This window comes from Lutra lutra, chromosome 16 (assembly GCF_902655055.1).
Source record: "Lutra lutra chromosome 16, mLutLut1.2, whole genome shotgun sequence".
Classification (NCBI taxonomy): domain Eukaryota; kingdom Metazoa; phylum Chordata; class Mammalia; order Carnivora; family Mustelidae; genus Lutra; species Lutra lutra.
In genome coordinates this window covers 43213888-43227378 of record NC_062293.1, presented here as the reverse complement: position 1 = coordinate 43227378, position 13491 = coordinate 43213888, and the positions used below count along the sequence as shown (strand labels likewise).

Below are 13491 nucleotides of genomic sequence, written 5' to 3'. Positions count from 1 at the left end.
TTGTCCAAAGGTTTTTGAGAGTCTCACTTCTAAATGAAACAATGCAACATTTCACCTTGATTTTCTCCACTGAAATTTCCTTAATTATATGGTTAGAGGTATATAGTTAGGAATGTCTCTTTCTGGGAACCCTAGTGCCCCATCATATTAATTGTCAGTATTTTTGGGCATTGGGTTAATGGACTTAATTGCCTAGGTACAAGCAGGACTTTTGGACAAATCTCCTTTGTGCTGTTTGGTAACACTTGTCGCAATCTTTCTCCTTAGGTCCTCACACAATTCCTTACAGAGCACTTATTAAAAAAAATCTTAAGAGTTGATCTGTTTTCTGATTATTTTTGTGTAAGCTTCTAAACAAATTTCAGCTGTGATTAATTTAGCACATTTAAATAACATTAATGTGTTATTGTTTGGTATAAAGAATTTTCCTTCAACTCAGAGTATTAGTACTGTAGCATAAACCAAATACAGTCTAGAGGGGATTTTTAACATCCCTCCATTATAAAGACTGAAAAAGGAGTGTGTGTGTGTGTGTGTGTGTGTGTGTGTGTGTGTGTGTATGTGTGAGGGACAGAGGGAGATAGTAAAATTAGTAAATGAATGTGTGTAAGACATTATATTAGTATTCAGAGAATGAACTTGTATTTATTTTGTGCCATTTGTTTTCATTACACAGAATAAAAGTCAGGTGGTTTTAATCCTTAAAAGGGTAGTATTTGAAAAATGGCACTAAGAATGAAATCATGACCTATTTTTTTAATAGCTATGAAGATACTAATTATGGGTGAAGATTTCTTTTTAAATCTGTCTTGATTGTAGGCTTCTGTGTCACATACCACTCTTGTAGATGTCTAGAATAATTCCCCTTCCCCACAAAAGACAGGGTGTATTTATCTTTCTCTTTATTCACCCCCACTTTGCTGAACTGAAGTTAATTGCATAGCCTTTCCTCTGACTTTCTTAATAATGAACTTTGACGTAAAGTATATTTACAGCATCTGTAGTTAGCCCCGCCTCCTCCTTTCTGGGAGGGGATAGACAATAATTAGGAATTTGTTAATGCCAGTTGTTTTTTCTTCGAATAAATGGCTGGAGAAGGTATCTCCATTTTAGAATTTTGCTGTTGTTCTTAATCACCTGCTTATCTACTCATTGAGAATTTGCAAAAACTTTATAAAGAAAAAAAGTGCTGCATTGGTTTTTCAAATAACAGTTTCTAGGGAAAATATGGCAAACCTCAGTTACGAATATTGTCCACAGTACAAAATGTGTTTCGTCACAAAACATTACCATAGCAGTGGTAGATTCATATTTGGTTTAGTCTTGTTGCTAACCCAACTGGAGGCCTCTAATGGTTTATCTTGAAAACTTTCAAACGCAAAAAGCCATTTAGTGTGAAATTTTATGTCATATCCGATGGCCACAGGCAAGGAAAACTGGAAGAGGACTTATTTTAAATTGTTAAGTAAGGAGGGAGTCATTTTGTCAAGGCTATTTTCAGAGAAAAAGGTTTGAAAGTCCCATTTCCAAGGATTAGGAGTATAGTTATACCACTGGGCCATATCCTTGATACATGATCCTTGTATACCTATGCTAACTGCAAAATAGACTAGTAGGACAGGTACATATTAGGGACAGTTTTTATAATCAGGTCTGTTACACGACAATGTTGTACTAGTTGACTTTGATTCTGACTGGGCAGTATCCATTGATAATCCTACCGGGAACTGAACTGCTACATTTTGAAAGGTGTAGGATTTGCTCATCTTTTCCTCCCCAAAGTATTGATACTTGTTTAAAAGGGGGGGTCAGAGGACAAGTATGTATAATAGCTGCTCTTAAGTTTGCAGATGCATAGGTTATCATTAGTTCTTAATACTGATGTTATTTTTATTAATGTGATAAATCAGCAGAGCACCAGGATTATTTTATGGTGAGAAAGATGGGCTTATGCTTTGAGTATCTTAAAATGTTCTTTTTAGGTACACTTAAATCTTTTCAGATGCGTGAGAGCCAGGACCATCCTGGTTTGGTTTAAACAATGATAAATCATTGGCTCCCCTCAAGTGCACTGCTTTAATGAGTTTTAAATTAAATTTCACACTGTTTTGCCACTCAATAAGAATAAATAGAATTTTAAGTTGTCTGTAATAAAAACACCCGGTGAAGCATGAATAGTATGTTGCTTTTGCATTACTGGGAGTGTCAAATAGCAGTTATGGGCGAGAAACCTATGGAACAGCCATCCTCCCGTGTTGGGATTGCTGATTCAGACTTCCCTATTTATCCATAAAATTTTGCTTATGTCCAGAGTTCTGAAGCCATTTTATAATACTGCAGTATCCCTTTTCTACAGCCTTACTAAAATAGCTACAAACATATTCCAGTTCATTTTCACTTTCATTGTATATCAAAGTTTATACAGACCAAGAAACCAACTTGAGGTAAATTACATAGCTTTCCATATACCCTTTTTTTTTCCTCAGGTGCTAAACAAAGGCTCCAAAAAAATGGATACTGCTTTAGTAATGTCTTTTATTCTTAAACATTTCTTTTGCTAGATGTAAAGATTTGGTGTTAAAAATGGTTTTAATATGTAAATATGAGTGAATGCCTTTAGTTTGCCCCTGTTTGTCTATTATTAGTCTATTTCATTTATCCTCTATAGAGGAGGATCCTTGCATAATCTTGAATACATTTCATTAGGAGTTGTTGCATTTCTTAGAGTGAAAATACAACTGTTTTCTGTCTTGGATTAATCCTGCTGCTGCTATGAGAAACTGAAAATCAAGAATGTGATGCACTTTTTACATTACTATATACCATACCTTTATAAGTTGCTTTGAATACCTTTCCTGTAGCACAGCCACTAACAAAAGTGAATGAATTAAAATTTTTTCTTGAGGAGGGAATCAGTACAAATAAACTATTTATGGTATTGGCCTGTGAAGGGCAATAACTTAGGAAAATAAAAATTGTTAGTATTACACTTTTTGGCCTTAAAATGTCTTCTACTACTGAAAATCTTTTAAATCTTAGTTTTGTTTCTCTTATTCCCTCTCTCTGCCTCAAAAAGAGGATTTGGGAAGAACTGTTTAAAGGAAGTATCATTGGTTTGTTGCTGATTTATCTTGTAGAAAGAAAAACAATTGTCTACTATATAAGCTGGGGAGTTTTTGTTTGTATACAGAGGAGAAATAATGCCATCTGGAGCCAATCAGATTTAGTGTAATCAAATTAATCAAAACTCAACTATTCTGCTTCTCCTAGTATGTTTTTACTTAGCAAAGATAACTTTAGTAGGAATGCTACTTGATGAGAGGAAAAGTCATTTCTCAAGCACATACCCAAACTTGAAGGAGACTTAACCCAAAATAATGGAGGAGAAAACACCAAATGGGGTAGAGGAATATGAGAAAGATAAGTGGTCCAAAGCTATCTGGTTATATTTTGATGTTGCCAATATTACCAAGCCAAAATTTTAATTTGCTTATTTAATATGTTTGTTGGCCAGAGATCTATTTTTATATCAATGTGCCTTGCATGTATATTTTAAAAAGTTTGGAAAGGCCATGTAATAATGCCTGAGATAGTTGATGGTTCTTAACCACCTCACTAATTTTTATGCAGTATGAAATGCTCATTCTATCGCCCAACTGGTGCTCTCTGTTTAAAGTTATAGATCTTGTCACAAACTGGAACTATTTTATAAACTGGGGAAGTGATTTAATTTACTTTTTTTGTTGTTTCTTTTTTTGTTCTTAATCTGTTAGTGGCTGTTCTGTAGTGGGAAATAGTAAAAGGATTCTTCACTCCCTTTCCCTACCCCCTCAGCACCTTCTTCAAGTAATGTGATGACACCATTTCTTGTGTGCTTTGAAAAAAGTTTCAGCTTGCTGTCTCCTTTAGTGTTATTTTAAAAAAGTGTTATGAAAAGCATTGTTTGCAAAATCTAGGGAGATAATGGAGTCCACTTTAATTTGGAATTCCTTGTGAGCTATGATCCAAGTTACTGGCTCTTTCCAACTAAAAAATTTTTATTGTTAAAGCACCTTGGCTTAGAAAATTTTAAGTATTTATGTCTGCAACAATTGTCTCAAAATAATGAACTGTGCAATTCTTGTCATTAAAAACAACAACAACAACAACAAAAAAAACTGAACTCTCCCTAATGTGACTTGTTAGTTTCTCTGTATTTCCTGCCAGTGTAAATGTGAAAAGCTTTGCTTGCATTACGTTTTAGAAATGCATTTTGCACACTCGAATTTTGCTGAAGCTCCATGAAAAGGTTAGATCTTAGTAGATGAATAAAGCTATGCACATGTTTTGAAAGTTTAATTTGTGTGTCATTACCAAAAGTGACCTATCCTTATTACTTTGCTGTTCTTAGCTTTACCATCATTAGAAACGTGGCTCAAAGTAATAGTTCTGGGCTAGCTCATCAGTAGAACTAGAAGAGAGGAAAACTGGCACCTAATTTAATAAACTTCAGTTTAAATGAGAGCTGGGCTTGTATCTACTAAAGGGCTTTTCTTGAAACAGGGCAGTTTTATCAGCTTTACAAACTTTTGGATGCTCTTACTTCCTCGTGGAAACTTTGGTTTATTTGATCAAATAGAAATGGAAGGTAACGCAAATAGGAGGGGAGGACCTTTGCCACATGGAGTTCTTTGACATTTCTGTGTCTTAAGCCTGGTTTAAAGGTAGGATAACCATTTTCCCTTTATTGCTTTAGTATATGTTTGGTCTTACTGAATGAATGACTTAAGATTAGAATCATTCAGCTGTTTAAATATCAAAGCACAGGTTGTTTTAAAGATAATGTGTATCTTTTAAAAATTGCCCAAGCTGATTAGAATAATGTTTAGAAACTGGGCGAATTTGGTTAAACTGCTGCAGTCTGCATGTACTAAATAGCTTTACTTCACATGGATGTGTACTTTTAACGATTGTGTAGATGTACTGGCCAGGTTTGTCAAATCTTTTAAAAGATTGTTTTGTAATCTCCTTAGAACTTTTACAGAAGAGGCTAAATAAGTAGAAGATAATAATGGTATTTTCCCCATGCTCCTAGATATAAAAGAAATATTTCTGATTTGTACGTTTTTTTCCTATGTTGAGAGGAGGGTTACTTCTCTATCATCAAGTGTGCTCTTGAAGTATGTTGTTGACTTTGAAAACAGCAAAACCCTTCCTTCTGAAAGTGACAGAAACTAAATCTAGTAGTCAAGATTGGAAACGTAGTCATCGTGCCTGGCCTTAAAAGGCAGAAATGAGGGAGTATAGCATCATCTTAGATGGCCGTGGCTACTCCTCAGCATCTGTCAGTAGTTCACTTATGTTTAGTCTTAGAATATGTTGAAGGAGCAAAGTAATTTCTGTGTCTTGTGTGCACCAGCACTTAGGAGTTGTGTTACCTCTTCTTAATCTGCAGGAAAGGATAATTAGTGGACTACAGTTATGTTGGAGGATGTTTTTCCTTCCCTCTCCCAATTAAAAAAACTTTTTTTCAGTGTTTGTTTCGCCCAGTCAGAAAGATAGGCCTTTTCTAGATAAAAGAACAATGGCCAGAAATTTACCCTTTTGCTAATGCTTAGGTATTTGCCATAGCTGTTTCTGATGTCCTGGATTCTGAGGAAGCGTCAGTTACACGATGATCTTCCTTTATTGATGTCTTACTCCATGTTCAGTGTTTTAAAAATATAAATTACAAACACTCTACATCCATACCCAGATTTACTTATTTTATCAGAAAAATACCTTGAGAAATTTGTAGATCAAATTAAGAGACAATTAAGTGTACATTGTTGAATAAAAAATTTTAAAGTTTCTGAGGTGTTTGTGTTATCTTTTGTGTGTTTTAAGTTTTTTAAGAATCTGAAAACTAAGATGGTGAGACATAATGATACTTTTTTTTAAAGGGTCAAATGTACAAATTAAGTCTTAAGTGTACCATGGTCATATGTCATTGTATTAAGACAAATCATACAGGTTATCAAAGTGCTTAGAATTGGCATATTTGTTTAGAAATGAGCCGTGGGAATACCTATCCTACCTTTTTTGCATGCCCATTGAACCTTACGTTCTTAACAATTGAAATAAGCCAAAACTGGGCTCAGCAATTAAACAACTAGAGTAAGTGGCCAAAATTTTGGATTTATTTGCAACTTTATGTAGAAATCCATGGCAATGCATATTTGAGAAATTTCCCAAGTTTGTATAGCATTGATTTGTCACAAGTTGAAAAAAAATCAGTGCTAACATCAACATATTAGAGTAGGGAATGAGGAGGGGAGGAGATGTAAAAAAGCATTTATGGAAAGTGTGTCTGCCACTGTATAGACTGGTACATTTCATATGCTTTTGTGTTTGAGTTAGGGAATAATTTCCTTGGCCTGGTGAGTGACTTGCAAGGATACAAAAGGGAATTTGGGGTTTCACTGAAGTTTGTCTTTACAAATTCTCAGTCCCATAGGTGTGATTCATATAAAAATATGGTGGGATACCTGGGGGGCTCAGTTGGTTAAGCCTCTGACTCTTGGCTCAGGATTTGATCTCACAGTCAGGAGTCTGAGCTCCATGCTGGGTGTGGAGCCTACTTAAAGGGGCACCTAGTGGTGTGGTTAAGCTTCTGTTTCCGCTCAGGTTGTGATCTCAGGGCCTGGAGTTGAGACTGAGCCCTACACACTAAGCTTGAAGTCTGCTCAGGTTTCTCTTTCCTTCTGCCCCTCCCCCACTGCATGCACACTCTCAAATCTTTGAAAAAAAGAAGTATGGTAGTTAATTCAGTCTACACACTTTTTTAATGACATTTATTGTGGATTTCAGCAGCTAACATAAAACTCATTCTAGATTGCTTAGCAAGGTTTCTCTTACTTGGAACTTTTAATCCACTACTGTTGGATACGGCGAATTGATTGAATCTGTGAAGTCTGGGCGTGAGAACCCCACTCTCTCCAGTGTTTATAGTCTCCTCCATGATGGTCACATTCCAAGATATATTGATAACCACGGTATCCAGGATACTGATAGCAGACCCAGCTAGAAAATCCAAAGCACATTAGATTATTAAAACTAGTTAGGAACACGGTCAGTACCCTAAACCTGAGCCTCTTTTCCTCAGCACAATTGGTACAGAGTGCTTTTCACCTTGGAAAACAACAGTCCTCCTGAATGTGCCAGGCACTGTTTGTGAGCATAATATGGCGACAGCTAGTCGAAAATCAACTTTGATTATGAGAAAACGTAAAAGGGTGCCTGGTTGGCTCAGTTGGTTAAGCGTCTAACTTTTGATTTTAGCTCAGGTCATGATCGCAGGGTCTTGAGATAGAGTAACCTACTCAGTGGGGAATCGGCTTCTCTCCCTCTACCCTGCCGCCTGCTTATAAGCATGCACTCTCAAATAAATGAATCTTTTTATTTTTTTAAAGGTTTTATTTATTTATTTGACAGAGATCACAAGTAGGCAGAGAGGAGGAACAGGCTCCCCGCAAGCAGAGAGCCCAACGTGGGGCTCGATCCCAGGACCCTGAGATCATGACCCGAGCCAAAGGCAGAGGCTTTAACCCACTGAGCCAGCCAGGTGCCCCTAAATGAATCTTTTTTAAAAAAATAAAAGAGTAGTCAACGTTAATTCCATAGAGAAATATTTGAGAGGGACAAAAACTGACCTTAAGTGAGAGTTGGTACCAACAACTTGAAATTTGAAAATTAGTAACTAGAACATGCCAGCCAAATTAGTATACTAATGTATGAAATCTGATAAGATGTACCATTGATGTATTAATATTTACAAGATCTACATTTCCAAGAGTTACTTTGAAATGTGTCCCATCCCTGTTTTTGCACTTACGCCCCACATTGTATCTTCATGGACCCAACTTCGTTGTTGAACCAACCCATGGCTTGCAAGGAGGGGTAGTCGTCACAGATCTCCCACTGGCGTCCAATGAAGTTTTCCTTCTCAAAGATGGTAATCTTAGACTCCTTATGATTCTGTAATCCAGAAATTTTTTTTTTTAAGATTTTATTTATTTGACACACAGAGAAATCACAAGCAGGCAGAGAGGCAGGCAGAGAGAGAGAGAGGAGGAAACAGGCTCCCTGCTCAGCAGAGAGCCCAATGTGGGGCTCGATCCCAGGACCCTGAGATCATGACCCGAGCCGAAGGCAGAGGCTTTAACCCACTGAGCCATCCAGGCGCTCCTGTAATCCAGAAATTTTTAAGAAATCATTTGGTACCAGTGTTAACGACTGTCTTCTTCTTTATCTTTTTCCAAATTCAAGATACTTCTGGTTTACAGATGGGAGTACATGATCATTGATTGTAAAAATACTTCAGGCAATATAGAAGTAAGAACTACTCAGTCCTGTCTGGTCCAATGTAATAACCATAACATTTCAAATGTACAAATAACATGTAATACTATGGGGCAACAACAGGTCGACAAAGAAAATAGAGCAGGAAAAAATACTTGAAACACACAGCCAACCAAGGGATTAATATTCACTAATATGAGAAAAGATCACAGAAATGAATAGAAAAAGTAAGCTATGTTGTGCTTGTGTGCTTGTACTGTGTTGGAAACAACCTAAAGTCCAGTAGGGGATATGAATACTATACAAGCGTTAAGGCAGAGACTAACGTGTATGGAGTACAAAGACAGGCAAAACTAACTCTCACTGGTCACCCTACTGCACTTTTTTTTTCTTTTTTTTAAAGATTTTATTTATTTATTTGTCAGAGAGAGAGGGAGAGAGAGCGAGCACAGGCAGACAGAATGGCAGGCAGAGGCAGAGGGAGAAGCAGGCTCCCTGATGAGCAAGGAGCCTGATGTGGGACTCAATCCCAGGACGCTGGGATCATGACCTGAGCCGAAGGCAGCTGCTTAACCAACTGAGCCACCCAGGCGTCCCCCTACTGCACTTTTGAAGATCCTGGGCTCTTGAGTATCCACTTCCTGCCACTCCTAGCTTAATGAAAATACCTTCTACTAGGGAAGAACCAAATGGCAGATTTAGAAACAGAGGGACCAGTGTTTTTCTTTCCTCTTTTTACTGTTCTCCTTCCTGCTGCATTTCAGCATAACTGATGAGAAGCAGCAGTGTCAGTCCATATGCAGCCTCTCTTGCCCCAAACCCCCACATGCACAGAGGTGAAAAATGCAGAGACTCACAGCTGAACAGATGGGGCGGAAGGACATGAGGCGCTCAATGTGGTAGGCATTGCTCCCGCTCCAGGCGTCCCAGCGAGGGTATTCTCCTCTCTCCAGGATAAACTGTTGCCCACAGAAGCTGGTATGCTCATAACCAACCCAGCTGCCAAAGACAAGTTGTGGCGTTTGTTCATGGTGTTCGGAGCCTACGTGGCCTCAGGGAGAAGGCATCTTTTGTTTTAGATGTAAAATATCAAGCCAGGTCCAACAGAGCCAAGTCACAAGAGGTGGGAAATGAGCTGACGGCTACAGGAATACGTAGAAATATTACAAATGTAATATTTGTTTTGGGATTGTCCTCTGAAAGCGTTTGCCTCGCTGACCTGAGTCATGTGTATGAGCAAAGTCAGTCTAAAATTTTATTTCCTTTCTCTCCAGGTTACCTTATTCTCTACTTGGAGCTCCAGGTCAGGATCTAGTGACTGACTATTGCTTTGGTTCCAGCCAAACCTATTGGCTTCTTCCTAAGGAAGCAAAGGGTTGAATAGGCAGCTGATGGGCTACTAGTCTCTTGTTTCCTTTTAGCTTTGTGGGTTCTCGCTCCTGCTGTCACACCCCTATTCCTCATTTACTAAAACACCTTGGATCAATTTTTCACAGCCAAACCTCAGTTACTGGTGACGCCTTAAAGTATTTTACTCCCTTTAAAGGGTTAGCTCAATTTGGTGGCTCACAACTTGTGCAAAGCCCATTTTGCTTCGGCCAAAGGAGAATGCTTTCCATGTGTTTTCAGGCTGGTGGTAAAGGCCTCAACTATCCTGCCAGAGTCAGAAAACAAAACAAGAGTCTAACTCGTCAAAGAAATTAATCAACAAGAAACTCCTCAAAAATTAGCTGGGACCTAATATGGCTCTCACGTCCTGGGGTTTAGTTCCTTTTTACACAGAGAACTTAGGGAGTTAGCTGGAAAGAGGTTGCAGTTTGATGCTTTCCTCTATTTTCTGTAGGCAAGACAAACTGAAGGATCCTGTGGCTATTCTGGGAGAACAGGTATCAGCCTGTGGGCTCTAGAGGCCCGGATCTGATTACTGGCACTGCCCCTCCCCATGGTCTACATTTCTTTAATGCACCCCTTCCACCACCACCACCAAAGCGAGTACCAAGCCACTAGGAACCTCATGTTCCTTCTAGCTTTGAGTTACTAAATTACACACATAGTGATTTCTTTTGAGATTACTGCCATAGGGAGGCCTCTTTCCCAGAACAGATTAGAATCTGGTGGGGGGAGACATCTTTCTTCCCTGATCCCCACCTTTATGGCCCCATTTCTACAGAGACCACAAACAAGGGCCCTGAGGTCCTGACTCACGCGCCACATTCCACCTTGAGAGACCGGACATTATCAAAACTGCGCTCAGAGACATTTGGGCAGGAGCTGGTGAACTCCATCCTCTTGCCCTGGAAATTCTCCTGGTCGTAGATGGTTATCTGAATGGAATTGAACAGGGAAACAGAATTAGAACGTGGTACATCTGGAAAAACAGAAGCCCCAGTCAAGAGCTTGACTTTTGTCTGACCCTGTGTTTTCCATCACTAGCTGTAGCCCAGGATGTCTGGTAAGGTCTCTTCCACTACAGACAGGATAGGAAGGGGCTTGGATTAATACCACTGGTTGGTGGTGTTTACATGCCCAGGCTAGGAATGAAGTATGGGGATGAGTTTATGACAGGAATCGTTTGCCAGGAACAATACCTGGCCCAGTGGAAAGGATAATGATGATTCCAGGCCTTCTTGTGGATTATTTCTTATCTTCTCCAGCCACATTCACTAGAGAAACGCATGGTGTAAACCGAGAATTGTGATCAATCCCTTTCATACCTTGAGCTAGAACTTGGCTCTTGAACCTGGCTAGAGGACAAATTCCCAAAGCTGTGAACTGTCCCTCAGAGTTGACCCAGTGAAGAAGGTAGGAGTGTTGAGGAAAACAGCGAAAAGCTGAGGCTCAGCCGCTTTGGGTAATGGTTACCATCAGCCTCCGGTTGGGAGTCGGGAGACCTGGGTTGGGATCTGGTGGCAAATCTGTCATTTCTGGACCTCAGCTTCTCCACGGCAGCATATTCCACTCTGGGCTGCTCTATTTTTTTAGTTCTTTTATTATTATTATTTTATTTTCAAGTAATCTCTACACCCAACGTGGGGCTCCAACTCACACCTCCAAGATCAAGATGTGCACGTTCCACCAACTGAGTCATCCAGGCGACCCTGGGCTGCTCTGTTTCAAGATGATTTTTGGGGCACCTGGATGGCTCAGTTGGTAAGCATCTGCCTTCGGCTCAGGTCATGACCCCAGGGCCCCGGGATTGAGTCCCACATCAGGCCCCCTGCTCAGTGGGGAGCCTGCTTCTCCCTCTCCCTCTGCCTGCTGCTCCCTGTGCTTATGCTCTCTCTCTCTGTCAAATAAATAAATGAAATCTTTTTTTTTTTTTAAAGATGAATTTAATAGTGTGGAGGAGAGGTGGCCTAGAATACGAGGTATCATCTTCCACACACCGAGGGCTTCCAGGGTCATCTTTCTGTCAGAATGGGGCATTCTGAAAGATCCTTCCTGAGACAACATCTGGATGTTGGGTCGACCCTTCCCCTAAAACTGCTATCTTATTGGTTGGTCACTGTCCCGTGGAAAAGCACAACCCTGGGACCTGCTCACAGCATCTCTCATCCCCTGCCTTGGGGGACTGCTCAGTATTCTACCTGACGGGGGTGAACTTACCTTCCATGGCCCCACGGACCCCGGCATGGGGTTGGTTTGAGCCATCTTGGTGGTTGGAAGGGTTTCTGGAAGACAAGACGCCCATCAGTGACATGGCCTCTGGGGGCCAGGGGGTGAAGTGACAGCAAAGGAGGAAGGAAAGGGGGCTTCCAGTCCAGTAGATAGAGTTGGCCTGGGGTCCCGGTTTTGCCTTCCATTAGCTGAGCCTCCGTCATTTCCCCCTGGCATAGCTTCCACGTGCAGTTTCAAGGGGATTCCAAGCAACAGTGCAGGTGACGTGTGGCCCAGGCCAGGTGACCTCTTGGTTTATGTGGCTGTTGCACTCTTGCCTGCCTCCAGGTAACCCCTGTGGGTGGCAGCACTGCCTCTGTCTCACCTACCCCAGGATAAAGTCCTTGGTGACTGACCCTCCAGTCCACACGCAGCAGCGTGGGGTCCCCTCTCCACCCGGCTCCTCACAGCCCGTCGCCAGCTGGCCGCGCTCGACCCCGCCGCCATGGCCTCCCCGAGAGAGACACATGGCTGCTCTTCCAGCCTGTGGTGACTTGTTTTCTTTCCTGGTGTCCAGCACTCATTGGAGCGCCTCCCTCTGTCTCTCTGTTGAAGGTGACCTGGGGGAACACCTCAGGGGCAGGGCCTGGGTCTCCTGACGGAACGGATGCAGCGCCATGTTGGGCCCAAGTCCGGGCAGTTCGGGGTCGAGGGAGAGGATGGGTGGCGTTGGAAAAGCCTTACTGAAGGGAAGTGCGCAAGCAAAGGGGGCTGATAATAGCGAAAACAGTGGCTCTATGCCAGGCCCTGTTCGAGATGCTGGGTATGCATTTAATACACTTAATCTTGATACCAGGCCTGTGAGGAAAGTGCTGTCATCCTCTCCATTTTACAGGTGAGGATGCTGAGGCCCATCGAGGTCAGGTAGACAGGAAAGATGGTAGCCAGAGGAAAGGAAGGAAGGATGGGAGGGAGGGAAGGACGGAAGAAGAGAGGCAGCTTTCTTGGCCCAAAACAGCCATCTGTAGCCCTTCTTTCTGGCTGGTCTCAGGCCCAGGGGCTGATGCGTGTGCCACACTCTGCAATGTATCTTTCCATTCTGCACCTCTGACCCCCCCGGACTTTTCCCTCTGCCCTGGGAGCCTGTTCATTTCTGGGATCGCTATACACCCTCTCAGCCCTGATGGCGAGGCCAGGGCTCACTGCCATAAAAATACTCCTCTCCAGGCGCCAAGGGAAGGCTGCCTCCCCCAGAGTTCCCCACTCTTCTCCATCCAGGCCAGGACACCCTGCGGGGCCTTACTCACCCAGCTCCTGCTGCACGGTCTGGGTCTCCATCTGGTGCCACTTCCTCTGCGGCTCTGCTCTTTATAGCCCTGTGGCTGAGGGCCTCTGGCTCTGTCAGCACTCTGCTTTCCCTCAGCTTTTGTTCCCCCTGATCCCCAGAGCTTTGGTGGCTCAGCCTGCTGGGCAGGCATCCCTCAGGCTTTTGTTTCAACTGGGGAAACAGAAATCCACAGAGGCACTGCTGCTGTGGGCGAGGCTGGCGGCGGGAGACCTTGGCGGTGGCCGTGG

General features: G+C 41.8%; 1 protein-coding gene across 1 annotated transcript; it reads right to left on the bottom strand.

Annotated features, from left to right (window-relative positions):
* Positions 1–6893: 6893 nt before the first annotated feature.
* Positions 6894–13254, bottom strand: CRYBA1 (crystallin beta A1). The gene is made up of 6 exons (XM_047706759.1): positions 13224–13254; positions 11926–11990; positions 10525–10643; positions 9177–9318; positions 7853–7995; positions 6894–7041 (listed from the first exon to the last, which is right to left on the bottom strand). Exons 1-6 carry the CDS (start codon positions 13252–13254, stop codon positions 6894–6896), a joined length of 648 nt encoding a protein of 215 aa, XP_047562715.1.
* Between the last annotated feature and the right edge of the window lie 237 nt (positions 13255–13491).